The sequence below is a fragment of the Calliphora vicina genome, chromosome 3, assembly GCF_958450345.1.
Source record: "Calliphora vicina chromosome 3, idCalVici1.1, whole genome shotgun sequence".
Taxonomy (NCBI): domain Eukaryota; kingdom Metazoa; phylum Arthropoda; class Insecta; order Diptera; family Calliphoridae; genus Calliphora; species Calliphora vicina.
Genome location: NC_088782.1, coordinates 3,757,527 through 3,782,302, shown reverse-complemented (window position 1 = coordinate 3,782,302; position 24,776 = coordinate 3,757,527). Strand labels below are relative to the sequence as shown.

Here is a 24,776-nt window from a genome sequence, read left to right as displayed (position 1 = left end):
CAATTAACATGTGATATATTTTTACACCGTCCACCATGAGTGGCAAGGGTATATATTAGTTTGTCATTCCGTTTGTAATTTCTACATTTTTCATTTGCGATATAGCCATGTCCGTCTGATGGTCTGTATGTTGAAATAAATTTTCCGTAGCCCCAAATAACTTTTAAGGCCTAAAACCGAAACCAAAACCGACATTATTCTTCTGTTTTTACTTTTAATCTATTTTCAGTAGAAAAATTCAAAATTTAGAAATTAGAAATAAACTTTTTCATCCAATATCCCTAAAAACAGATCGGTAAAAATATCTTGAGATTTCTTTAAATTGTATTATGTACTATATTTGCTTCGGATGATGTTGCAGGCTATGCAAGGAAGGAAACCGGTTAATACAAAATGACGCAAACTCATTTAAAAATATTGATCACACGAGAATTTCCTGATAATTAAACCAAATTACTGTTTATTTATTTAATTTAAAAAAAATAATGCAACTTTTATGTAAAAAATACTTACATACATAGTTGTTTTCAAATATCTGATAAAAGTATCGATTACTAGCTGACTCGGTGCGCTTCGTCACCCCAATTGGAAGAAAGAAATAGTACTATTAATATTAAGTCTCCCTTAGTGAATTAATACTAATTTAGGAAACATGTATCTAGTTTCATGTTTATTGATTTATTGTAATGTGGATTCTAGAATAAAAAAGTACCATAAAGATCCATTATTATAGAAAATGCTAAAGAAAGGTACAACTAAAGTCTCATTTTGTGAATTCTAACTCATTCAGAAACATGTGTACCATTTTGAAGAACGAAAAAGTACTCCTTAGTTTGGTTTAGTTCTTCTTTTTTGGTATCATAAAATCATTGAGTCCCCTATTCTTGATTATTTCTTTACTGAAAAGCATATAAGCCAACCTTAATGTATATACGATAACTAATTGAACACCCGTCAAGTTTGAATTTTAAATTTCTATAGTACATATTTCCTATATTATCAACTGATTTTGTTTCTATGTACAGTAGTTTTGACTTACCTGCCTTTTACTTAAGAGCATTTTGCATATAAGTGCACAAAACTTGTGTTTTGTATATTTATTTACCAAACTCCATATAAATTCGTTAATTTAAGTGCATTGTTCATACCTGCACATTTAAGATAAGTGCATAATACTTATGGAAGCTATAACTAGTTTTCATGAAAAAAATTTAGCTGCCTAATACAAAATTAAATCAAAACAAATAAGAAAAATACGATTTTGAATGAAAAAATATGTTGTAAACTTCTTAATAAAAAGTAGCTAAAATATCAATTTGACCTTATTTTTAGACAGAAAAATCACAAAGCTTCATGTAAATTATTTGCCGTTAGCTGTAATTCGGACCTACTATGGGTCAAAATCGGGAAAAATATTCAGGGTTATTCCTGTTCTCACTTTCACCATTCACCTTATTTTTGGAAGCATATTAATTAATTAATTAATTAATACTATCTAATTTTCTCAGCATTTCTAATTATAAATGTTTACACGTGATTTTTTTTAACCTTAATTATATAATTTTCGAAATTTTATTTTATATTATATTGTTGTAATTCTGCTTTCAAAAATAGGGTGAATGGTGAAAGTGAGAACAGGAATAGCCATGATTATTTTTACCGAATTTTTTTAACAAAAAAATTTGTATCATAAAAAAATTTTTAATTTTGTTTACCTAAAAATATTTAAAGTTTTTATTCGGCACAGCCAAATATACTATGTAGATCTCTTACTTATTTGATCTCCATTTTTTGATAGAAAAATGTTTACGTTTACACCTAACTTTCTGTTAAGTTAGTTCGCCCAATTATAAAAAAAATTCCCCGGGAATTTTTTCCCTTTTTTAATTGTTCCTATTCAAATTCTATGTTAAAAAAACGAAAAGGGAAAAAACTCCCGGGCATTTTTTTCATAATTGGGCTGGGTATGTTTTTGAATTCAAAATTTACATTGTAACATTTTGCATGAAATATATGAAAAAACGTAAATATTTTTCAAAGGGGACACAGTTTGTGGAACTTCTGAAGAGTAAAAAATGCATTTTAATCTTAATTTTAATAAAAAAAAATTTGTAACAAAACAGTGGTGTAAAGAAAATGCGGGCTCTAGTTTAAAAAATAATGATCTTCGATCATAAAAAGATATTAAACAAGAGTGTGGCAATAAAATATTTTCTGATATAGGGGTTAAAGTTGATAAAAAGATTTAGGTTCATATAAAACTTGTTTATGTCCAATTTCATCACGATATTAATTATTATAAGAAAATTCATAATTTTCTGAGGAGGGCCTTGTATGGGGACTAGGGACAAATGTTGCCCGATTTTCGTCATACTTTACAGTATAATTTTAGAGTACATACTTAAAACTAATCAGTATATTTATGACTGCTCAAACAGTAATCCGGGTGGATATTTGTATGGGGACTAGTTGAAATCATGTACCGATATTGAGAACAAAATTTTAATCATTTCAATCCCAAAAATTTAACAAAAATCAACAGTATTTTCTTAATATTATATGTACATATGTAATGAATGTCATGGTGCTATTATTTTGATCGCAGCTGTTCATATATATGTGTATGATTAAATGTTCATGGTTGCATTAAGTTTGTTTATATACATATGTATGTAAGTATGTAGGTATGTTTCTAAATGTCTGTTGCTTTGTCAGATGGTTTGTTTGTTGTCTTATTGATTGAGGTGCGACAAAGCCTTATAATGGTTTCTTTGTTTTATTTCTCTTTTTACCTCTCACAAAACAAACTAAATCCCTTCGAAATTGTAGTTGTAAAGTAATATGCAAATTAATTTAATACGTTAATCCTATATTTATATACGAGCAAGTATAGTTGTTCATTTGCTACAATACATTCATGAGAAACGTAGTTTCAAATATGATATTGATTGTAAAAGTTTTAATATTTTCTATCAAACAAACTTTAAATAACCGACAAATAATCGGGATAAGGGTTCCCTTATAAACTATATAAATTTAATTTCCGAATTTTGATCTATGCATGTATTCTGTATTTATGTATGTGTGTGTATGTATTTCCGTTGCACACAACTAAATAAAACGTCTGACTAAATTTTGCTAATGATTGGCAACATTGTTTATACTCAAAAGTGTGAGAGAAATAGAGCAACATTTGTTGTTGTCTCTCCGGAGTAATTGCAAATTAATATTTGTTGTTATTCATACGCTCGCTCAGTTGGCCGCCTAATAAAAATCGATTTTTTATTATTGATCCGTTTGTTAATTTCTCATTACACACTTTCTATTACTAAACATTTTTTTACTAAAGTTTTTCTTTTTTCGATTTTATGTAAACACAAGTGATAATGAAGTATGTAGTTCTAAGCCTATAAATCTCGTGATAAACCGTTATATGAAACACAAGGTTTACTAAATTTCTGAAATATAATGATAAACTTCTGAAATACAATTATTGGAAATGGTGTAGTTTTAAAAAGTTTCGACGAAGAAAAAAATAGTCGTCGTTAATTACATTTGTTAATTTTGTATTAGATTATAAAAATGAATTTTATTTGAGCACTAAAAAAGAAAATGTATCGCAATTAATTTTATTGATAAAACTTATCCAGTATAATAAATTTTGTTTTGTATGTAGGTATTTATACAAATTCATAACTATTCATTTATTGCTTCATTGTCTTTTAAAAGCTTTGCTGGTTTTTGTGAATCATCTGCATCCTCATTGTCACTGGCTTTACGTTTTTCACCAGCAGCCGGTGATGTTTCGGCTTGATCGGCATCCTTATTTTCTTCAGCAGATAAATCCTTATTTAAATCAACTTGTTGTGCTTCCTGCTCAGTTGAGTCGTCAGTTGTGGTATCCTTTAAAGCTGCCTGCTGTAGAATTGTTTGAGCCGCTGCGGAGGTATCACATTTCAGTAATTCCCTTAACATCATGGTAGCATAAGCTGCTGGCGGCAGACAGAAATCTAATAGTAATGCATCATATTTGGTTTCATTTCCCTCAACTTTGAAATCTTCAACTTTTTTGCCCTTAAACAACTCAAAATCGGATAAAATTAAGGTTTCTTCTGGTGTTGAGTAAGATCTAAATTCCCAAGACATGTCGGTAGGCTTTATTACCAATTTACGGTAAGCACCTGCCATGGCAAATGTTTTCACGTTATGTTTTAATTTCTCTGAAGATAGATCATACTTTTCCAATGATTCTTTGTACCAAGTGGCAACGTCATTTTCGGGATAGGTGATATCATGACCGGGTAAAGGTAATACCACATCGTAGATGGTATAAACACCACTAGCTATGTCTTCTGCGGTTAATGGTTTTACTTTGCGTTTAAAAATAGATTCAGAACTTTCTGCATTTACTGTTGGAGATGTTTCGTTTTCGTTTTCATTTTCTTCCTCTGTTTCTTTTTCCTCATTATCATCTCCTTGTTCTGTCAATTCCGTTGATTCCATGTCTACATCCAAATCATCTTTATTACGATAAACCAAATCTCCTGGCATTAGGTTAAGTCCAAACTCTTTTACACGCCTTGAAGCCATATTGTTAAAGATCAAACTTTGGAAAGCATGAGGATATAATAGTAACATATTGCGGGGTATCTACAAACATTTTTAATAAAATAAAAATTATATCTTTCTGTATTTTCGTAGTATTATTACTAACCTTTCTTAAAGCGGCGGCATAATCGTTTTCTCCGTATTGGGCCAAACCATCCAATAATTTCTTTTCAATAAATCTATCACTACGGAATTGTGCAGCGGCCGCCTTAGAATCGCGGTTTTTCCACCACGCTTCCCGAATACTTTTCAAAAATGGCACATCATTTTCACGAGGTTTCAATATTAACTCGCAGGCCTTAACAGTTTTAAATTATTAAATATTTTGTGTTTAATTAAATTAATAAATTATCTTACCAATTTATAGTCAGCTTTTAATAAAGCTACGCCAATTTCATAGGTGGGTATTGTAGAACAGTTGCCAAATCTTTGTAGGCCAAAATAGTTAATAAAACCCTGCTCTTTAACATTCTTTAATGAAGTTTCTATAAGCTGTCTCTCACCGGTCAAGTGTCTTAGAGCAATGCGAAAACGATTTCCCTTCAGATCACCCAATTTTAAGACATTTTTGTTAAATTCAAAGTTGCCAATGGTGACGCCATTCAAAAATTTTACCGTACCCACAATTTGACGTGGAGTACGTTTTTTAATGCAAAACTTTTGTGTAGTTTTAGCTCTTCTGTCTTTAGTTCCACAATAATTAACTTGAGATGGTCTTAAACTGTATAAAGAAAAAATGGAAGAATAACGAATTTCGCTTAGTTAAAATTTAAATCAAAATTATAAAAAAAAAATTTAATTTATTAGTGAAATTTTATACAAACATTTTTTTTGGAATTATTTAATTTTTTTTTCTAAAATTAAAAAAAAAATTCTTGAAATTTGTTAGTGAAAAAAATTGAATGACAAAAAATTTTTTTTGGTGAAAAATTTCGAGTTAAAAAATATTTTTCCCGATTTTCACACATTTTAGGTCCGACTTAATATGGACTTATAGACGACTTTAGCCCACTTGTCAGCTTGAGTGATAAGGTTATATATATATAAGTTTCGTCATTTCGCGTGTAATTTCTAAATTTTTCATTTCCATTCATTTCATATGGAATACTGATCGGAATTCCTTTCAAAAATTAGATTTCTTAAGCTTTTCAATAAAAACTTGTAGCGAAAGGGTTAAGAAAAACTTTTATTTTACATACTTCAATTTATTGGCAATTGATGCTGCCACTTCACTGGTATCCAGATTCTCCTTGTGCACTAAAAAGTGCACATATTCCTCAGGAAATGTCCATTTATTGCGATCTCTACCCTTTGATTTCATGACACGTATGAATTTCTTATCGACATCCTCGCTCCCGGCTTGTTCACCGCCAACAGTTGAGCTCACCAATTTGTTTTCATACAGCTTCTTTACCACTCTGTGAATTTGAGTGCGTTGCTCCTTATCCAACTCAGTAACATCGATATATATTGCAGAATCTTCCGGTTTCTTACTGTTATCATGTTTGGCTTCTTTAAGTGCGGTGATTTTATTCCAAACATCTTCATTAATAACATTTTTGAGTTCTTCTCTAGCTAAATTTACTTCTTCCGTACTTAACTCTTAACAATGGAAAAATAATAAATTATTAATAACAAAATGTAAATGACAGTGCTTGAATGACAAATTCCTACCGTCTTCTTTTTGTTCTGGTATCTTTAAATCATTTAACTGCAAGACTTGACCACTTAAATCGATTTCATTGACATGGAAATCAGAGAAGCGCGATTTTAATATGCCCATAAATCCTTCACCTTTATTGACATATTCCGTTATACCAACTTGATCTTCCCTCAAATTGTCTTTAATCGTAAACACCGGCCTTTTAAAAATTATACAAAATCAGTGATTTATCTTTTGGATTTATTGCTAATACTTACTTCTTTTTGTTGGCAAAACCGTCGTTACGGTGGTTCCGGTTATTAAAAGGTCTTTTATTGTCCGACTTTTGATAAGGTTTCCTTTGATGATTGTTAAATCTTTTATTAAATTGTTTACCCATATTGGAAAATTGTCTGTGTTTTTAATTGAAATAGAACAAGTGAAGAAAAAAAACGTGCTGTACACAATAAAATAAACAAGAGAACAGTGGTGGGTGATTTATAAACCGGGTAAATTTTGGCCGGTTTATTATTTAAAAACCAAATGGGGCTGAAATCTTGTTTATGAGCGATGCTCTAGATGTGCTGGTGCTCAGTTTCCGAATTATGGGATTCCATATTTCAGATAAGAAATTAAATTTTTAGAAATATGAAAAGCCATGTTTATTATTTTATTTAATAAATTCAAAACCAATCCCTTGGGACCAAATATTGTTTTAATATAAAAATTAATAAAGTACTTTTTTTTACTTTATTTTTCCCCATTCATAATGTCACTGTTATTAGACATTTCAATGTTGCCACTTTGTTAATTTTCTAATATTTTGAATATTATTTTACAGTGGTTGTCAAAATCATAACTTGATAACTTAAAGGTAGAATAAAATTTCCTAAAATGCAAATCGAAAGAAAATAATTGAAAATAAATGTTTAAAATTAATCAAACATTAAATTCATTATATGACATTTTGCGATAACAACTGACAACTCTCAAACAAATTAGAACACTGTATATACAATGACAACTATATAATTATAATATGTAAAATAAACTCTGTTTTAATGAATTTAAAAATCTCTTCTCACTTTCTACAAAAGATGGCGAATTTACAAGCTCAAATCAAAACTACATGGTTTTAAATAATGAAATTGCTTCATTGACATGGAAAAGAAATTAGTGGAAAAAATCATTCAATAAATTTTTTTTTTAATTTTGTATTAAGACGAACGTTTTTTCCTCCACCTGTGCTACAATTGGTCTTAACAAATGTCAAAAAACAAAAATGAAAAATTAAACAAATATGTATTAAAACTTAATATACTGTAGATAATTGAATAGTGAGGGCTTTACTTATTTATGTAAAAATAAATATTTTGTTAATATGCTTAGAATATGTAGATATTTAAATATAACAAGTAAGAAAGTATGGTCGGTCAAGCCCGACCATATAATACCCTACACTAAGTAAAAGAGCAAAAAAATGTTTCTTTTAAAATTTCAATAATTTATATTTTTGAGTGATTTTCGGAAGTGGGGTTATATGGGGGCTATGACCAATTATGGACCGATCACCATGAAATTAGGTCATGTGCTTTATGTCTATATTAAAGTTAACTATGTTGAATTTTGTGTGTTTACCAACATTTTTAAGCGATTTATGCACGTTAAAGTGATTTTCGGAAGCGAGTCTATATGGGAGCTATGACTAATTATGGACCGATCGTAACAAAATTTGGTGACATGAATTTTGTGTATATAAAACTTATTTGGAGTGGAATTTGTGGAGATACATTTATAAATTAAACATTTATGACCGATAAAGTCAAATTTCGGGAGGACATTTGTATGGGGGCTAGGTGAAATAATGGACCGATTTCAGCCAGTTTCAATAGGCTTGGTCCTTGGCCCGAAGAAATAATATGTACCAAATTTGATCGAAATATCTTCAAAATTGCGACCTGTACTCTGCGCACAAGGTTTACATGGACAGCCAGCCAGCCAGCCAGCCAGCCAGCCAGCCAACCAGACGGACGGACGGACATCGCTTAATCGACTCAGAAAGTGATTCTAAGTCGATCGGTATACTTTAAGGTGGGTGTTAGGCTAATATTTTTGGGCGTTACAAACATCTGCACAAACGCATTATACCCTCCCCACTATGGTGGTGTAGGGTATAAAAACAAGCTTTGACATCTGTTAGAACCAAAAAGCGAAAAAAAAGTAATCAGCTGATTGACAGACTCCACCTTGTATAAATTCGCTTTGGTTCTGTCAACGTGTTTGCTTGTGTTTAGCAATAAAAATTGCTACGTGGAGACATAGGGTAAGTAAGTAAATATGTTTACTAACTCTAATTATCTGGCAACTTTGTGTACACTACTGTGTTTACGTCAGAGACCTGCGCCGAGCAATTTAATCGGCGGCGGCGGCTTAAATAAAAATCATCGGCGGCGGCTCAAAATCGGCGGCCAGCCGGCTGAAAATACCAAACATGACTATTTGATTCATTTACGACAAATTTTAACTAAAATGTTAATTTTGTCATATGTACATGTAAATAATAGTTGCAAATCTATTAAAATGTCTTTAATATAAGTTTTCCAAATAAACAATTTAGACAAAAGTTATAAAGAATAATAAAATAAGACATTTTATTTAAAAAAATCATATTTTATTAAAAATGTTTTTTTATTATTGTGTTTAACAAAAAAAAAAATAACATAAAACAATAACTTTTCGAAATTAATAATATTCAACAAGATAGATATAATTATACAAAACAATATAAAATGTATTTCAGTTTAAATGAAGAAAATAAATATAGACACAAAAAAGTATGAATTGAATTCAAAATATTTTGAAATAAATTTGAATTTTCATATAAAATAAATTAATTTAAATTTTTATGTTGTTAAAGGTATTTATAGACGGCAATACTGAGTATTAACACTTTTCAAATTTAAAATATTATTGAAATCATTCGGTATTTCAAAAAAAACATTTATTGTTTACACGATAGTATTACAAATATTTTATTTATTTGTTGATTGATATTTTTCTGCAAACTTTATTTTTATTTTATATTTTCTTGACATTTTTGTTTGCCTTATTTGTATTTATAAATACACACCCGATACATAAGCAAATTAAAAGTTTTTGAAAAAAATCATTTGTATTTTATGAAAATCTAATACAAATTTTGTTTAGACCATGGCAGAACAAGCAAGGTACAATTATTAGAAAGTATGTTATCAATTATACATTCCCTATAACGTCAAACAAAATAAAATTAGAATAAAACAAAAGGAAATGTCTAAAACAAAAATAAATTTATTTGTGGTTTTTTTAACAAATTTTACTTTTTTTCGTGAAATATTTAATTGAAATTAAAATTTTTCCAAATAAATGTGTGTTGGTTTTAATATAAAGTGCAAAATATCGCGAAAACAAAATAAAATGTGATGAGAGTAAATGCTTTATTTGACGTTGTAGGGGTAAATATTGAAAACTCTCCCTAATAATTGTACCTGGTTAATTCTGCCATGGTTTAGACGATGAAATTGTATTATGATACTTGAGTTTTTGACAAATATTAATACTCAGTATTGCCGTCTATAAATACATTAATTGAGATCAATGAATCCAGTTCATTTTATTTATGCTGAATCTATTTTCTAAGTAACAAAATGTATTAGTATACAACAAGACAGATTCTTGGATATTAAAAAAAGTTCAAAATGTATTAGAAATAAATAAATATAAAAGTAAATAAATGAGAAAATTTTATGTATCATAATACATATTACAAATGCAAAAGGGCTTACTCAAAACGTAATAGTGCCAAAAATCCCATCACTGATTTACATTTTATTGTTTCAGTAGTAATTGTTACAATAAACGAAATGTTTCCAATAGGTTATATTCACGATGAATAATTTTGTGGATATAACAATATTCTTTTTTCATAAAAAATAATAAAAATTTAAATTAGAAGCAATATTTTTTTTTTGGTATAAAACAAAAAATTATGCACGGCGGCTGCATTTAAGCCGACTGCACGCCGAAAATTGTTCGGCGGCGGCGGGTGTTGAATATCTTCGGCGGCTCAGCTCAGCCGGCTTGCAGCCGACACGGCGCAGGTCTCTGGTTTACGTACATATTTTGTTTTTTTTTTTTTGTCAAAACAATAATTTTATTGAAAAAGCCGAAAATAAAGAAAAAATCTACAAAAATCTTTAAAACAATTTGCAAAAAATATGGTTTATATACATTTTCCTTCGAACCTTACCGAGGAGGAGCACATGCTCCAGGCAAAATATCAGAAACTAAAGAAAAAGGTATTTATTTAGTGATCTGATAATGGTTGAAGTTTCATGAATGAATTGAAAATTATTTCAGAAAAAAGCTCTGCAACTGATGAAGGCACCTAAACAAGAACCGGAGAAGCCAACTCTAAAGCGTCCCACAGATGCACGTGATGCTAGGGAAGTTGCACGTAAACTGATAAAAAGTGGTGCTATACCAGCAATTCAGAAGCAACAAACAAAGCAGGATCAAACTTCTTTCAAACGACCTAAAGGTCAAGAGCGTAAGCGTCCATTACCTGAAACTTCAGTGGCCGCATACCAGCCCTTCTCTTCCACACAAAACGATGTAGCACAGGAGACAATTATCAGTGAAATTATTAAAGAAGAACCACGCATGCAAAATTTATACCAACATTTTGCATCAGAACGTGATCGTGAGGAACGCGGTTTAAATGACAAAACTCCCTTGGATCCCAATCAAGGAGATAAGCCACGGGCTGGTAATACAATATTTGTATCGGGTAATAAAGTAACCGAAGAGTATCTCAAGAAAACTTTCAATGATTACGGCACAATTGTGAATGTGTCCATGGAAATTGAAAAGGGGTAAGTAGGCAGTTAGCTTTTGTTTTATACAACTAAATCAATTTCATATAACTATTGTAGACGTGGCTTTGTAACTTTTGCTAAACCTGAATCAGCCGACCGAGCTATTGCTGAAATGCATGGCAAAAGCATTAATGGCATTAATCTTCAGGTACAATTGGCTCGTCGTCAACCACAAATTGAACCCATAAATGATGCCTCATCCTCGGCCGTCTGGTCTTCCATAGGTATGTGTATATTAAAAAAAAGAGCTTTCATTATTAAAATTAATTTATATTGTTTAATTTCAGCTGCTAGCAAGTCTCAAAAAGGCAGCCATAAGGACAGACGTGAAATGGTTCAATACGACGAAGACTTTTTACTATAATAAAGTTTCCCTTTAAGTTTCTCATTCATTTAATCAAGAACAATCATTAAATCATCGTGCATACAAATAATATTCATCAAATCTAAGCAAAATTAATAATGAAAATTCATTTATCAAATAACAAGGTAATGTTTTTTTCTTATTTAATTCATTATTTATTTGGTTATAAATAATAATAGCACTGTTCCAGTATTAGTAGGTTTTGGAAATAGGAAGTAGTTCACTTCATTTCGAAATATTAAAATATTATAATTTTTTTCTTATGGACCATCTCAAAAGAATTATGATCTGTAATTATAACTGATGTAGGAACATTTGATAGGGGATATTGTGAACGATTAATCTACTTTAATAATCGATATTGAAAGGGTTGATTGAAATATCGAAATTCGATGATAAGCTTTTCATATAATTCACTAGTGTTGAAATAATCATGCAAATCGATTCCTAAATATTCCATTTATAAAACTTGTCCCTCCCTCTCCCCCAGCTTCATAAAAGAAACAACATTTAATGAAAAATTATGTATGTCATTTACATAATGAATTTAATTTAAAAATTTTATTTCCAATTTTGTGTTTGTTTCAAGAAATACTAAAATTTCAATAACTACTGTTAATAATTTTTATTTGTTTTATTTTTTATTTTAAACTTTAACAAATAACAATAAATGAGGGCAACAGTTTGTTTTGAAATTAAAGAATAATATATTGAAAATTATAAATAAATAAAAAAAAGAACGACAACATTGACGAGGAAAGAAATAAAAATTTACCCTTAAAATGTGAAAAATAATAATAAAATAGAATAATAAATTAAAGTAATAATAACAATAATATGTATGTATTAATAATATTAGGTAATAGATAATAATGTATGTAGTAACATAAAAATATTAGAAAATTATGAACTCGTTGCCACAAGTAGCAAGTAAATGTTACATGTCGTAAAAAATAATTGTTTGTGTTTTTTTGTTTGTTTTTGTTTCTGGTAGAAAAATCAGTTGATTGTAAAAAATATTTTTTTTTTATTTTTACGTAAATGTCGTTAATCTTGGTGTTTTTTTGATGCAAGTGAATTTGTGAATTTGTTTTAGTTTATATAAAAATTTAGTTGATTATGACGATTCTATATCTGATATCTGTTGTATTCGGTATGCTGGATTGGGTTGCTTGTTTGTAGTAAAAAAAAGAAGAGAGAATAATTTGTCTAAGATCTATTCACACTCCGTTAAAAGGCCACAATAATTGTATCGAATTAATTGTTTGGTTTGTTTTTTCCATTATGGGAAATCCAGATTTGTGTCGATGCATTATATACATAGTTGAGAGTAAGACTAACGTCCCTCCTGTCCGGGAGGATTAAAGTAATCCCAGTGATGCGTGTGCACACTGCGACCGGTCATTAAGTATAATAAAACAAAAAATGTTATAACTATGAAGAGAACAACCAAAGCGGGCACTTGTCTATTGCGTATATCGGTGGGTTCTACTTCGACACCTTCTTTGGGTTCTTTGCCACGAATGTAATCCGTAAGTTGATTGATGATTTTGCAAAGGGAGAGACTGCATGCTGTAATGAATTTGCTGCCAGCTTTGGTGACACTTTGGTTGTCGTCCGAGGAAGGTGTGCGTGTGCTGCGTGTTCGTCGACGATGATGAACTTCTTCTTCAGTTTCACTCAATTGTTTATCTTCGACTTCGGAAGAGGATGAGCGCCGGTGATGACGACGATGGCGTTGAGGCGGTCTTACATCTAAGTTGGTGTCTTCGGCTGCCGCAGCAGCGGCCCGATGTAGATTGTAGAATGCCAAGGGAGCTAATGTTTGCAAGTATTCAGCTGTGGGAAAGACTGTAGATGGCAGAGCTGTTTCCACTGGACTCGTCTGTTGATCTGTTTGTGTTTGTTCATCAGTATTAGGAATAGTGGTTGTGGGTTGTTGCAATTGATCTCTTAAACGTGGAGGTTTCGGTGGAGGAACAACTTCTCTAGCTGGACTTGGGCTTAAGTGTTCACTACTGCTTTGTAGACTCGTTTGTGTTTCGGTGGTTAAATGTTGCGAGCGTTCTTTTTGACGCACTTGTTCAACGATGTTTTCTATAAGACCGGGAGGCAATTCAATATTTTGTACCACCAAGTTGCCAGATTTACACTCTAATTCGTCTGAGCTAATTTGTTGGCCATGCAATTGTGAAACCATTATTTGACCCGCTTGCAAAGCATGTACTCTTAGTCGCTCTACTTCCAGATCACCTATGCGTGCTGGCAATTGATATTCTGTGGGCAATTCTGACTTGACCACAGTTTGTAAAGGTGCCAAATCTTTAGGGATTTCGACAGATTCTTCTGTTTTCGACGAGGGAATTGGCAAAGATATAGGTTCTTCAGTTGCTGTTTTTTTAACCGAACTTTCAGTTGAAGTAATTTGTTTAGCTTCCACTGGTGGTTCTTCGAGAGTTGGATGAGGCGGTGATTGTTCTATGGCAGTTGTCGATTTTCTACGAGGTGGTGGTTGTGGGGGATCTGCTTCTGGGGTTTCTACCTCGGATATGGTTAGTTCTTCGGATTCTTCCTCTTTGATTTCGCTTAAAATGCTCTCTTCCTTAAGTTCACCGTCCGAAAGCAATTCATCTAAGTCTGAACGTTGTTCATCTTCTCTATCACTTGGATCGATTTCTCTATCACTGACTTTAATTTCCTCCCGGGAAACACTAGGTGACGGCTCTTGAGAGGTGGTTTGAGTCTCCATCAATTCACGACCGATAGCATCCAATTCATCTCGGTATCTTTGTAAAGTCCTTTCAACTTCTTCGTCGGTTTGTTGGGTTTCAGGATCGGAAGTTAGGACGCCTAAGGCTTCATCTAGTTCAGCCGAACTGGGAGCATAGGAAGCTTCACTTACTGCTAAATTATGATAGTCTTCTTTGGTGTCCGACACACTGTGCTGAGAGCTATCAGTTAAGAGACCTTCCCTGCGCAATTCCTCTTCTAACTCTAAATCATCGATGGGTCTTACTACCAGAGAAGCTTCTACTACTTCGGTATTATCTTTTTGTATGGGCGTTGAAGATTGACGTTCCACCAGTATAGCGGAGGGTGTTTGAGGCCTGCTTAATGATTTAGATCTATCGGCCTGGGAGGAGGCTCTAGATCTCTCTGAAAGACTTCTTTGATTGGCATCTCTAAATCGTTGCAAACCCTTGGTCAACTGTTCACTGTCTATAACTTGATGATTGACATTGAGTTCCTTTTCCAGTTCTTCTTGCAATAATTCTTCAACTGTTTTGTTTGAACGAACTCGGGGCTCGATTACCTTCATATCATCGGTTATCTCGAATTCTTCGCAAACGAAATCGTCTGGCAGTGGATCTGTTTGTGTGCAGGCCTCAACTTCTTCTACATGCATGTCTGAATCGTCGCCCTTGTCGAGATGACCATCAACAATATCTTCACTATCATATGAGCGATAGTCTTGCAGCGCCTCTGAACCCTTACTAATTGAGCGTTGACGTTTTTCTCTAGGAGGTCTGGGTGGTGGCGGCAAAGGACGATATTTCATTTTATTTATTATTTCACCTGATTGCAGATTGCGTTCAATCATACCGGGCTCCTCATAATCGTCTTCATAACTAAAATAATCAATGGAAAGTTAGAAAATGTGTTCGTAATACTCTTATAAGAAACATACAGACATACGACTTTCACCCGCATCGAAATCTACAAACTTTTATTCGCCCTTTTGCAAGAAGAATGTAGAATTCCATGCAAGTTTAAACCATAAATTATGTTGTAACTTGTAACTCAATACATGCAAATTTAAACGAAAAAAAACATTCAATTACAAAATCATACCAAATATTAATAAAAAAAGCTTCAATTAAAAATAATAATAATCGGTGATCATGTTTATTACTTTGTCTTTTTTGAATCATGTGAATAAATTAAAAAGTATTTTATTTAAATTAAAACAAAAACAATAATATTGTGTGTTGAAATAATCAATGAAATAACAATTGAATTCCTAAGAAACTTATAATAAAAAATCATTAACCAAATAAAAATGTTTGATTGTATTTAAATTTGTATATAGTAAATAATATATCCTTGATTAGTTGACAATTCTGTTGATGATTTTGAATAGTCCTTTGCAATCTATCGTCCATTAAATTATTCGTATGTATTTTTGTAAATGTTAACTTTTATTGCAATTGTAGCTAGAATAGATGTAGGTTTCTTAGCACTTGCACTAAACTAAAGCGCATTTAAAAATCCTGGAGACCTTCAAATTGAATAGAGTTTAGAAGAGTAAAGTTTCGAAAATGCAACTTTTTTGTTGAATTTTTTCGTTTCGTCCCAGGTATCTATTGTCTGGATAGTCTGAATAGTCTAAATTATCACTCAGTCTCTAAAGTGTATGAAAATTTTATAGGATGTAGCATGAATTAAATATGTATTTGTAGTTGCCCATTAAACCCCAGCCTTTGTGTGGTGTTTTGTTAAATACTGTGAACCATACCAGCAAATGTGGTGAATGTGAATTTTACACCTCCGACCGACCAATTAGATTCCCAAATAGATCCATTGACTAACTGTATGTATGTATAAAATGTGTCGTTGTGAATGAGTTTTAAAAGATACAAATTATTGACACTAACGACATAATATGGCGGTATGTGTTAAAACAAATTAATTAAGCGAAATAAATCAAATCAAATAAATTAAACAAATTAAAAACAATTAATTGGCGGCTTTGTGTTAAAAACAAATGCGTTAGCAGCTCCTCAGGCGGTAAATATCTTACTTTGGTTGAGCATCTAAACTTAGGGCAGATTTACGTCCCGTTACCATTACCACATCGGAGACGGGTGTGTAACCTCTTGGAGGTGGTGGTCTTTCGGGCGGTGGTGTGCTTCTCTTAGTTCTCATATTTGGCATTGTGGCAAAGCGTTCACCAGGAGAACGTGAAAACTTCTTGCGCCTAGCTGGAGGTGTGGGTTTTGGTACTGGTGCTTCCTTGCGTACGACTGCATATCTGTAAATATATTCGTTTAGTATACATATGTTTATTATTTGTCATTGTTTTCATTTACCCGTCATTTTCCATCATATCAATAACGTATTTTTCGGTTTCTTGAACATCTTCATTTTGTTCGAATGAAATGGCACCTCTAGAATGACGTTCGTCTAAATCGTAATTCGAAACGGATTTACGTGTTGATGCAGTGTCAGAGTATTTTTCCGGTGTGGCAAGGGGTACGTGATGATACTCATGTTCAGTGCGATAAACAATTACCTGGATGGATGATTTACAAATAAAATGATTTATATAAACAATTTTTATCTTGAAACTTACATCTTCTGTTGGCTGCAAAAAGCTATTCGACACCGAGCGTCCTCCAAAACCATTGATATATGAGTCTTTATCCATTGAGGTATCGCGACGTCTCTTTTGGCGTCTGGGTGCTAGGGGTTGTGGTTGTTCATGATGTTGTGGTATATTCTCTTTTTCCGACATCATATTCAAATCATTCCACGCACCGTGTTCATCCCTATGCATGGGCGATGGATCACGCAAATATTCCTCGTCCATATATTTTCTACTATCAACATCTTGGCTGTCCATTGAATATTTGCTACGACTTCTTGCCTTGCGCATAGGTCGTCTGGGTGCGCCAAAGTAATCACTGCCATTGTGCGACATCGAGAGATCATCACCGAAATCGCTTCTTTGGCCGTCATAGTCTTGCGATACGTTGTCGGGAGCAAATGTCTTATGAAGTCTTCGCGGTTTTGGTGGCGGTACATCATAGTCACCGTAGGCATTGGTTTGCCCAACATGTTCTAAAGCATTGATGGGCTTGTCGTAGTCATCTCTGAATGCATTTCTTATGTACTGATTGATTTCAATGTTGTCTTGCGAAATGCCACGCTTACGCAAAAAGAATTCATCGTCACCAATTTCCTCCAGCACAACCTTTTTGCCGGAACTAGCGGTCGATTGGGTTTCCTGTGTTCCCATGTCGTCAGATTGATATTTCAGATAACTGGCTTCGGCTTCCCTTTCGGCTTTACGGAGCAAAGTATTTTTCTGTATATCTTTCTCGGTCCAACCTACAGCTTCTTTGCTGTCTTCAGATCTGACATCGGAATCCTGGTGGGTCATGGGACGTCGTCTAAATTCGCCCGAACGCAAATTTGAAATCTCATGTATGGCACGATTTTCTTCGTCGAATTCGGCAAATTGTTTGTTGTCTGTAACACCGCCCAATATGCCTAAATTTCTTTCTTCGCTGGCAGTATCTTCAAGATCCTCTCTCATGCGTCGCTCTAATGAGGATTCGCGGTCGAAACTTTCCTGTTCACTGCCATAACGACGATAACGAGAACCTTCGCTGTCATTGTAACTAACGTCAGAGAACTTGTCAGCCCAGCGTGAACGCACTGGTCCGGGACCACGATCTCCTTGTGGTGTGCTAGAAGACTCTAATGAGGGTTGCGTTTCAGAACTCGGTATAGCACTTGTGGCTTCTGTAGCTGTTCCGGTGCCAAACGATGATTCCACTTCTACCGATTTCTTTTTACGCAATGCTCTTGGATATGTGCCAAAGTTGAAATCAAATAGCTTCTTATGTGCGACAGGTGCTTCATTGGGCTTTTGCGCAGTTTCCGTTACTTCCGTACCCAATTCTTCATCAACATGTGTGGCGTCCGATTCTTTGAGGGATTTACTTCTTCTCAGTTTAATATTTGTCATCTTCTCGGGCAATTTGAACTTACTCATGTCGGGTTTACTGAATTTAGTGAATTCGGGTCGTTTGAAATCTTTGAATTTCGACATATCGGGACGTTTCATCTCAGGCATTTTTATTTTCGAGAACTCGGGAGCCTTGAACTTTTTGCGGTCTTTAGCTTTAGGACTACCTGAAGGTATTTTCTTTGGAGCGGGCTTTAGTTTTGTTTTAAGCTTTCCTGCTTGGTTTTTAAAACCAGCTTGCATTCGTCTAGTTCTGTCTTGGGCCGATGCCATAAATCCTTTCTTTTCTGCTTTCGCAATTTGATCATCATCCATAGCTACATCTTCAGTCTCAATTGGCTCAACTTCAATTTCCATTTGAGGTGTTTTTTGTCTTGACTGCGACGGGGTTTGTTGCGTAACTTGCGCTGAAGAAAAGAATCGATCTTCCAGATACTTTTGCATTTCCTCTGCCTGTTTCATGGTATCAACTTCTTCACTAGTTGTCGTTTGATTTTCATTTGGAGATACTTCCTTAATATCAGAAGACTTCTCTTCTGTCGAAGGTGTTCCAATGGGTTCGTATTCATGTTCGCTACAATGAAATTCAGAGTATTTTAAATCGTTGACTGATTACAAAGCATAATTTCGCAACTTTGATTTAAATTAAAATTACATAATCTATGAAAATGTGTATATTTTTAATTTATATCGAAATTGTGAAACCGATACAATAATAAATATTAAAAAAACAACATAAAATAGTGTTTAGATTTGTATGTTAATGTGTGTTGAAGGTTATGAGTTATGTATGTAATTAATATTGGCTAAATTCAAAGCTTGTTAAGCAGGACAGAATGAAGACGACAAAATGACAACATATACGTTTATTTCCATATGAAATAATAAAAGATTTTTGAAAGAAGCAGAAAAAAAAACAATCTTACTCTTTAATTTTGCTGAAAACATGTTTGGCCTTAACGACATGATCAATAAATATAATTTCAGTACAATTTGAAATGTATACTCCTAATTGTATTGCACAAGTACCTAAATATGTTGGTGCTTTTAGTGTATTTTAAATGTGTATTTAATCTTACCGCGAGAAATAAGTTCTCTCCAGCATTTCTTGTTTAACTTGACTCTTCGGCATAGTAGTAGTAGTAGCACTTTCGAATTGACTTAAGCGCGACTTACGTTCGTCAAAGTTAAAACTAACTGTTTTCGTCATACGAGCCATTGAAAGATTGTCTTGAGAGCCACCTAAACGGTGGCGGTCTGTCGATTGAGTGCGTCCATCGTAGAAATCTCCTGTTTGATCTTTGTATGGCAGCAGAGGGCGTTGTTCAGATGGTGATCTTATGCCATGCATTGGTATACGTCTATCGATGGAGGAACTTCGATTTATACTGCCACTACTGTCCATCATAATAGCGGCAGAGAATAACGGTTTACCTTGCAACTCAGGATGATGGTGTACTGACGGTTCTTTACTCCAACTTCTCATTTCTAAACCACGATCTTGACTAGAGAGTTCAGAGTGACTGGTGCGTTTGTCAGCCAGAAATTGAGAGCTACCTTCAACGGAACGTCCTATTATCATGGGCACAAAAGCTTCTCCAATGTTCGTGGAAACCCGATCGGGTTCGACAAAATCTTCACGACTACTGAAGGATTTCGGCACAGACGGTGTTTTACTAAGAGAAGGAGCTGGAGGTGGAATTTGTTTGGCTGGCTTGGCCATATATTGATCCATTTCATCGACCTTGAGTGAAAACGTTTCCTGCACCTTAATAGACATTGGCTCTGCCTGTGCTTTATTGGTGACGGCTGCATTTGTTCCTGAAACTACAGAAATAGCTGTAGGTTTTTCTTTGGAAAACATTGACATGAATTTGCTGGAGGATGGTTTAGCTGGCGTAGGCGAATTTTCTCGTATTGGTGATTTTTCCTTCGAAAACATGGATGTAAATTTAGAACCAGAGGGTGCTGGAGCCGGTGAGGGCGATTTTTCACGCATTGGAGATTTTTCTTTGGAAAACATTGACGAAAATTTCGATGCACTTGCTGGAGGAGCCGGCGAAGGTGATTTTTCACGCATTGGAGATTTTTCTTTGGAAAACATTGACGAAAATTTCGAAGTACTTGCTGGAGGCGCCGGGGAAGGTGATTTTTCACGCATTGGAGATTTGTCTCTCACATTTATTACATCATCGGCATCGTCTTTAGGTTTCGAAGAGAAAAATGTTTTAAATCTTGTTGAGTAAGAGGTCTTTGTAGGGTCTTCCATGTTGTTAATATTTGTAGCATTTTTTTTAGTTCTTGTTGGGGATGGCTGCCTTTCTGGCGAATGACCTCGTTTAAGTTGATGGTAATTTGTATCTGGTAATTGAAGATTGTCCATTGAAAGATGCTGTAATTGCCGTCCAGGAGATCTTCCACGATTAGTGTCCTGCTGATTTGCCGCACTACGTCTTTCGATTAAATATCTAGATGGTGATGCTGAACGACTTCTGGCTTGTCTTTCTTGTCTAGCAAGAGAATCCAAGTATCTTGTTGGTGATTTTGCCCTACTTCTAGCTTTTTCTTCCTCTTCTTTGACAAGTTTATCGATGTCCACCATTGCCACTTGAGTATTAATATCAATACGAGTGTTTTCATCTAAATTTAAAGGTTGACCAGGAACTTCACTAACTAACGGAGGACTTAAGCGTTCTATCTGGATGTTGTCTCTTATATCGACCAAGTTGTGAGAAAATTTATTAGCTTCCAATTCGGCAACTGTTTGCTGAAGAGGATCAATTGGTTTTTCGGTTGCCCTTAAATTCATTTGTATAGGTTCAACTACGGTAGATGCATCTGGTGAGGTTTTATATTTAGACATGTCAATGGGACGGTTTTGGGGCAATACATCTCCAGGGGATTGATATAACATAAGATTGTCTTTGTTTTCGTCCGGTCTCATATAATCCACTGACATGGGCGGCTTGGCATTACGAAAATCTACACCTTCAGGCGACCCCGAAGATCTCAAAGGAGATAATTCTCTGGCAGTATGGTCTATAGAGGTTGTTTGTACTGATTGTGGTACTAATTGTTCAACTGTCGTAGTGCCGTCTCCAGTTGTCTTATATTTTGACATGTCAATTGGTCGATTTTGTGGCAATACATCTTTGTTATCTTGAAAATAGGTCATATTTTCTTTATTTTCGTCTGGTCTCATGTAATCTGTAGACGTGGGTGGTTTTGCTTTGCCATAGCCAAGACCTCCTTGTGGTGACATTGAGCGCAAGGGTGTAAAATCTCGCGAATACGATCTCTGCCGGTCGGCCATTGCTTGTAGAGAAGGTGAGCTATAGTCACGAGTAAATGATGGTGGTTTATTTGATGTTTGTGGCAATGGAGTGGGAGTAATGACATTAATTTGTGGAGAAAATGTTGAAATATCCATATTAGACGATCTACGACTGCCACTTACTGAACGCTGCTCTCGGCGGCCATATGGTGGTCGCGAAGAAGCAATATTTATATCAGCCACATATAAATCTTGTTTGGAGGGTGATCGTGATATGCGCCTCAAAGATCTAACACTGTGCATGGATAGAGTCTCAGGATCCCTAGACATTCTGTCTACTGAGGTGAAACGTTGTCTTTGCATGCCCGGCATACTGTGAGGATCATCATCGGAAATGCTACGCACCACTAAACCTCTAGTTCTTGCAGTCTCTTCTAGTTCTGGATATTTTTCTACAAACGATATATCAACAGAAGCTGAAGCTTGATCCCACGATCTGTGTTTGCCTACACTACGCATCGACGCACGTTCGGGTTCTGGTTGGGTAATGCGATCTCCCGCCATAAGTCTGCGATCTGACATGGGCTGAAAAGCCATTGTTGGCGAATGAACATTTCTATCGAGCATGCCTCCTTCCTCCTCGGGCGCAAATTGTGGACATTGCATATCATGATGGAAATCTAATTTGGAGGCTGGTCTTGAGTCCACCGGATTTATGCGTTCTGGAAGCAATGAATCGCATTGAAAATATTGACAGGCACAACGTACATCTAATGTCACCCCACTTGAACTTTCATTACGCGACACAAAATGTTTTTTCTCAAGAGGCAAAGCTCCCACCGATGCCGATCTTCTTGTACTCATAATGAGAACAATAGAAAAAGCTTAAAAAGCTCCAACGCCGTTCTCTTTCTTGTATGTGTTTAGAAACGTTAATGTTGTCGTTTAGATTTTGCAAAAAATATTATTTTTTATTTATTTTTTGTTCCGTGTCTACATATAATATTGTATTATTTATATTCGTTAGTTTTTTTTTCGTTGCTGTTTGTCGCTTTGCGTTTTCTTCTTATTGAGGCTATTTTTATAAATTTTCGTCGTATTTGCTCCAAGGGTGAACATTAATTTTATATCTGTTTTCTGTATTCTTTTCTTTTTTAATATTTTTCGATCAAGCATTTAAACAACACCACACATATTTGTCATTTTTGTTAACGGTTTTTTCGTTTTTCTTTTTTTTTATTTTTTTCCCCGTTACACTTTATCTATAAATTATTAGCTGAATTAGCTGATTATGGAAAATTTGGTTCATAGTTGCGAGAGTTGAAAATAAATTTTATTTCTACCGTTTATGCCCATCTTTATTGCTGCAAATATCGGCCAGGACTGAAAGCTTTTTTGCCAAAAACCAAAAAATTCAGCAAAAAGCACTTTAAATATTTCGTATTTTCATCGTCGTCGTCGTAGTGCCGTGTCTCTATGAGTTATAATAAATAAATATATCATACGTACAGACAGATGAGTTTGTGTGTATATCTCTTGGTATCTTCTCCTTAGATATTTTCATGACAGATCCATTCTATTATTCTATGCTTACTTTACACTACACAACAACACAACACAAAACATTTTTGTGCCATCTATTTCATTTAAAATAATTTCAACATCTTCGTTATCATCTTCAGCATTAGTTGAATGAATGTGCATTGATATTTTATGTTCATGCATTCTATGCATTTTTACAAATAATTTACTTGTTAATTTTGTGTTTTTTTTTTATTTTTTTTTTGTTGTTTAAAATTTATGCCAAGTGACCACCAGTTTAGATCGAAAGCGAAATAAAAATGTCGTAAAAATATTTTCTGTTTTAAACCACAGCAAGGTGTTGTTGCACAGTGTGTATGATGATGGAAAATACCGAGTACATTATCTTTTGATAATTAAAAATATTGTGGTTTCTCATAATGGGATATAATTTGTTATTCTTCTTCAAATGTATGAAAATCCTTATGAAGTACTAGCGATTAGTTGTAATTTTTCACTAATTTTAATATATGTATGTTTATATTATTTTATATTCTTGTTCTATTCACAAGAGATAATTTTCGCTTGTTTGCACTGTCATGTCATTTATAAAAAGTTACATATGGTTATTGTGTGTCATTTGTAGTCACTGTAATAATAATTTACAATATACTGACACCTGATTGTCAATTACATAGTAAATTTGTGAACATCTCTACACCATTTCCAATTTCAACTTAAATTCTACATTTAAGATTATTTAATAGTGTTTGCATGTTACTCCTGTCATTCATAGAATTTTTTTATTGTGGCACAGGGATGGAAAATTAGAGTTTTCTTTGCTAGCAAAATAATATTTAAATAGTATGTATTTTTTTCAATCGTAGAGTTTATTATACCCTTCACCATGAGTATATGTATGTATGTAAGTTTGTCATTCCGTTTGAAATTTCTACATTTTTCATTTGCCCCCACTTTTCATTTGACCCCACAAAGTGTGTATATTCTGGATCATTATAAATAGCGGAGTCGATATAACCATCGATATCACCATGTCCGTATGTATGTTGAAATCAACTTTCCGTATCCCCCAAATGACTTCCATACATCAATATATTCGCTATAGATCCGATTCAATTGCTATTTAAAATCGGGAAAATTGGACCACAAATGGCTGAGATAAGGAAGAAACAAGGACAACATCGAGTTTTGGCCTTTTTTTTGTGGATTACTATATCATTAATGTAGACAATATGGAAAGATAGATATTTCAAAGTCATTTGAAACGACGTATGTATATAAGGCCATAGTAAGTTGGAAATACAATGGGTCAAAATTTGGAAAAATATTTATTAACCCGATTTTTTTTTTCACAAAAAAAAAATTGTTTGTCTAAAACGTTTGTTCAATAATTAATGAAACAAATTTAAAAAATTTTAACAAAAATATTTAAAATTTGTATTTTAACCTTCGCTTTACCAAAGGTTTTTTTATGTACACTTCTATAAATATATGCGACGAAAGAAATTTTAAAAAATCGAAAAACCTTATAAATAGTTTAAAAAGTTTCTATTAAATTCTATAGAACTCTAAAATTTGTTCAGTGAGTATAAATTTCATTTAAATCGAAAAAAAATTAAAAAAAAATATTAAACCAATAAAAAAGAATTGATCACCCGGGTGGATATTGGTAAAGC

General features: G+C 33.5%; 3 protein-coding genes across 8 annotated transcripts in view; 1 reads left to right on the top strand and 2 right to left on the bottom strand.

Moving 5' to 3' along the window:
- Window positions 1–3,545: 3,545 nt before the first annotated feature.
- On the bottom strand, window positions 3,546–6,710 carry Pus7 (pseudouridine synthase 7). The gene is made up of 6 exons (XM_065505041.1): window positions 6,529–6,710; window positions 6,283–6,470; window positions 5,808–6,210; window positions 4,966–5,329; window positions 4,715–4,906; window positions 3,546–4,650 (listed from the first exon to the last, which is right to left on the bottom strand). Exons 1-6 carry the CDS (start codon window positions 6,648–6,650, stop codon window positions 3,697–3,699), a joined length of 2,223 nt encoding a protein of 740 aa, XP_065361113.1. The 5' UTR covers window positions 6,651–6,710; the 3' UTR covers window positions 3,546–3,696.
- Window positions 6,711–10,428: 3,718 nt separating this feature from the next.
- On the top strand, window positions 10,429–11,654 carry Nelf-E (negative elongation factor E). Its single transcript, XM_065506552.1, has 4 exons — window positions 10,429–10,587; window positions 10,649–11,163; window positions 11,224–11,390; window positions 11,454–11,654. Exons 1-4 carry the CDS (start codon window positions 10,507–10,509, stop codon window positions 11,528–11,530), a joined length of 840 nt encoding a protein of 279 aa, XP_065362624.1. The 5' UTR covers window positions 10,429–10,506; the 3' UTR covers window positions 11,531–11,654.
- A 385-nt stretch (window positions 11,655–12,039) lies between these two features.
- The window catches only part of LOC135956063 (uncharacterized), a 39,402-nt gene continuing 26,665 nt past the window's right edge, over window positions 12,040–24,776 (bottom strand). For 5 of the 6 annotated variants that reach the window (XM_065506546.1, XM_065506550.1, XM_065506548.1 and 2 more), the window contains 4 exons: window positions 16,884–18,858; window positions 16,621–16,823; window positions 16,332–16,562; window positions 12,040–15,159 (listed from right to left, as the gene is read on the bottom strand). In XM_065506546.1, coding sequence (XP_065362618.1) covers window positions 12,867–15,159; window positions 16,332–16,562; window positions 16,621–16,823; window positions 16,884–18,858 — 4,702 coding nt within the window. In that variant the 3' untranslated portion in view covers window positions 12,040–12,866. Of the gene's footprint in view, window positions 15,160–16,331; window positions 16,563–16,620; window positions 16,824–16,883; window positions 18,859–19,363; window positions 23,401–24,776 lie in introns of those variants that run through there. The other variant, XM_065506549.1, reaches the window with a different exon arrangement.

Bases quoted from the DNA above. Each gene is read 5' to 3' on its own strand.
- Pus7 (XM_065505041.1), bottom strand. From the start codon at position 6,650: ATGGGTAAACAATTTAATAAAAGATTTAACAATCATCAAAGGAAACCT. The intron at 6,211-6,282 runs GTAGGAATTTGT...TCCATTGTTAAG, and splicing joins ACCAGAACAAAAAGAAGACG to AGTTAAGTACGGAAGAAGTA. The intron at 4,907-4,965 runs GTAAGATAATTT...AAAACTGTTAAG, and splicing joins TAAAAGCTGACTATAAATTG to GCCTGCGAGTTAATATTGAA.
- Nelf-E (XM_065506552.1), top strand. From the start codon at position 10,507: ATGGTTTATATACATTTTCCTTCGAACCTTACCGAGGAGGAGCACATG. The intron at 11,164-11,223 runs GTAAGTAGGCAG...TAACTATTGTAG, and splicing joins TCCATGGAAATTGAAAAGGG to ACGTGGCTTTGTAACTTTTG. The intron at 11,391-11,453 runs GTATGTGTATAT...GTTTAATTTCAG, and splicing joins GGCCGTCTGGTCTTCCATAG to CTGCTAGCAAGTCTCAAAAA.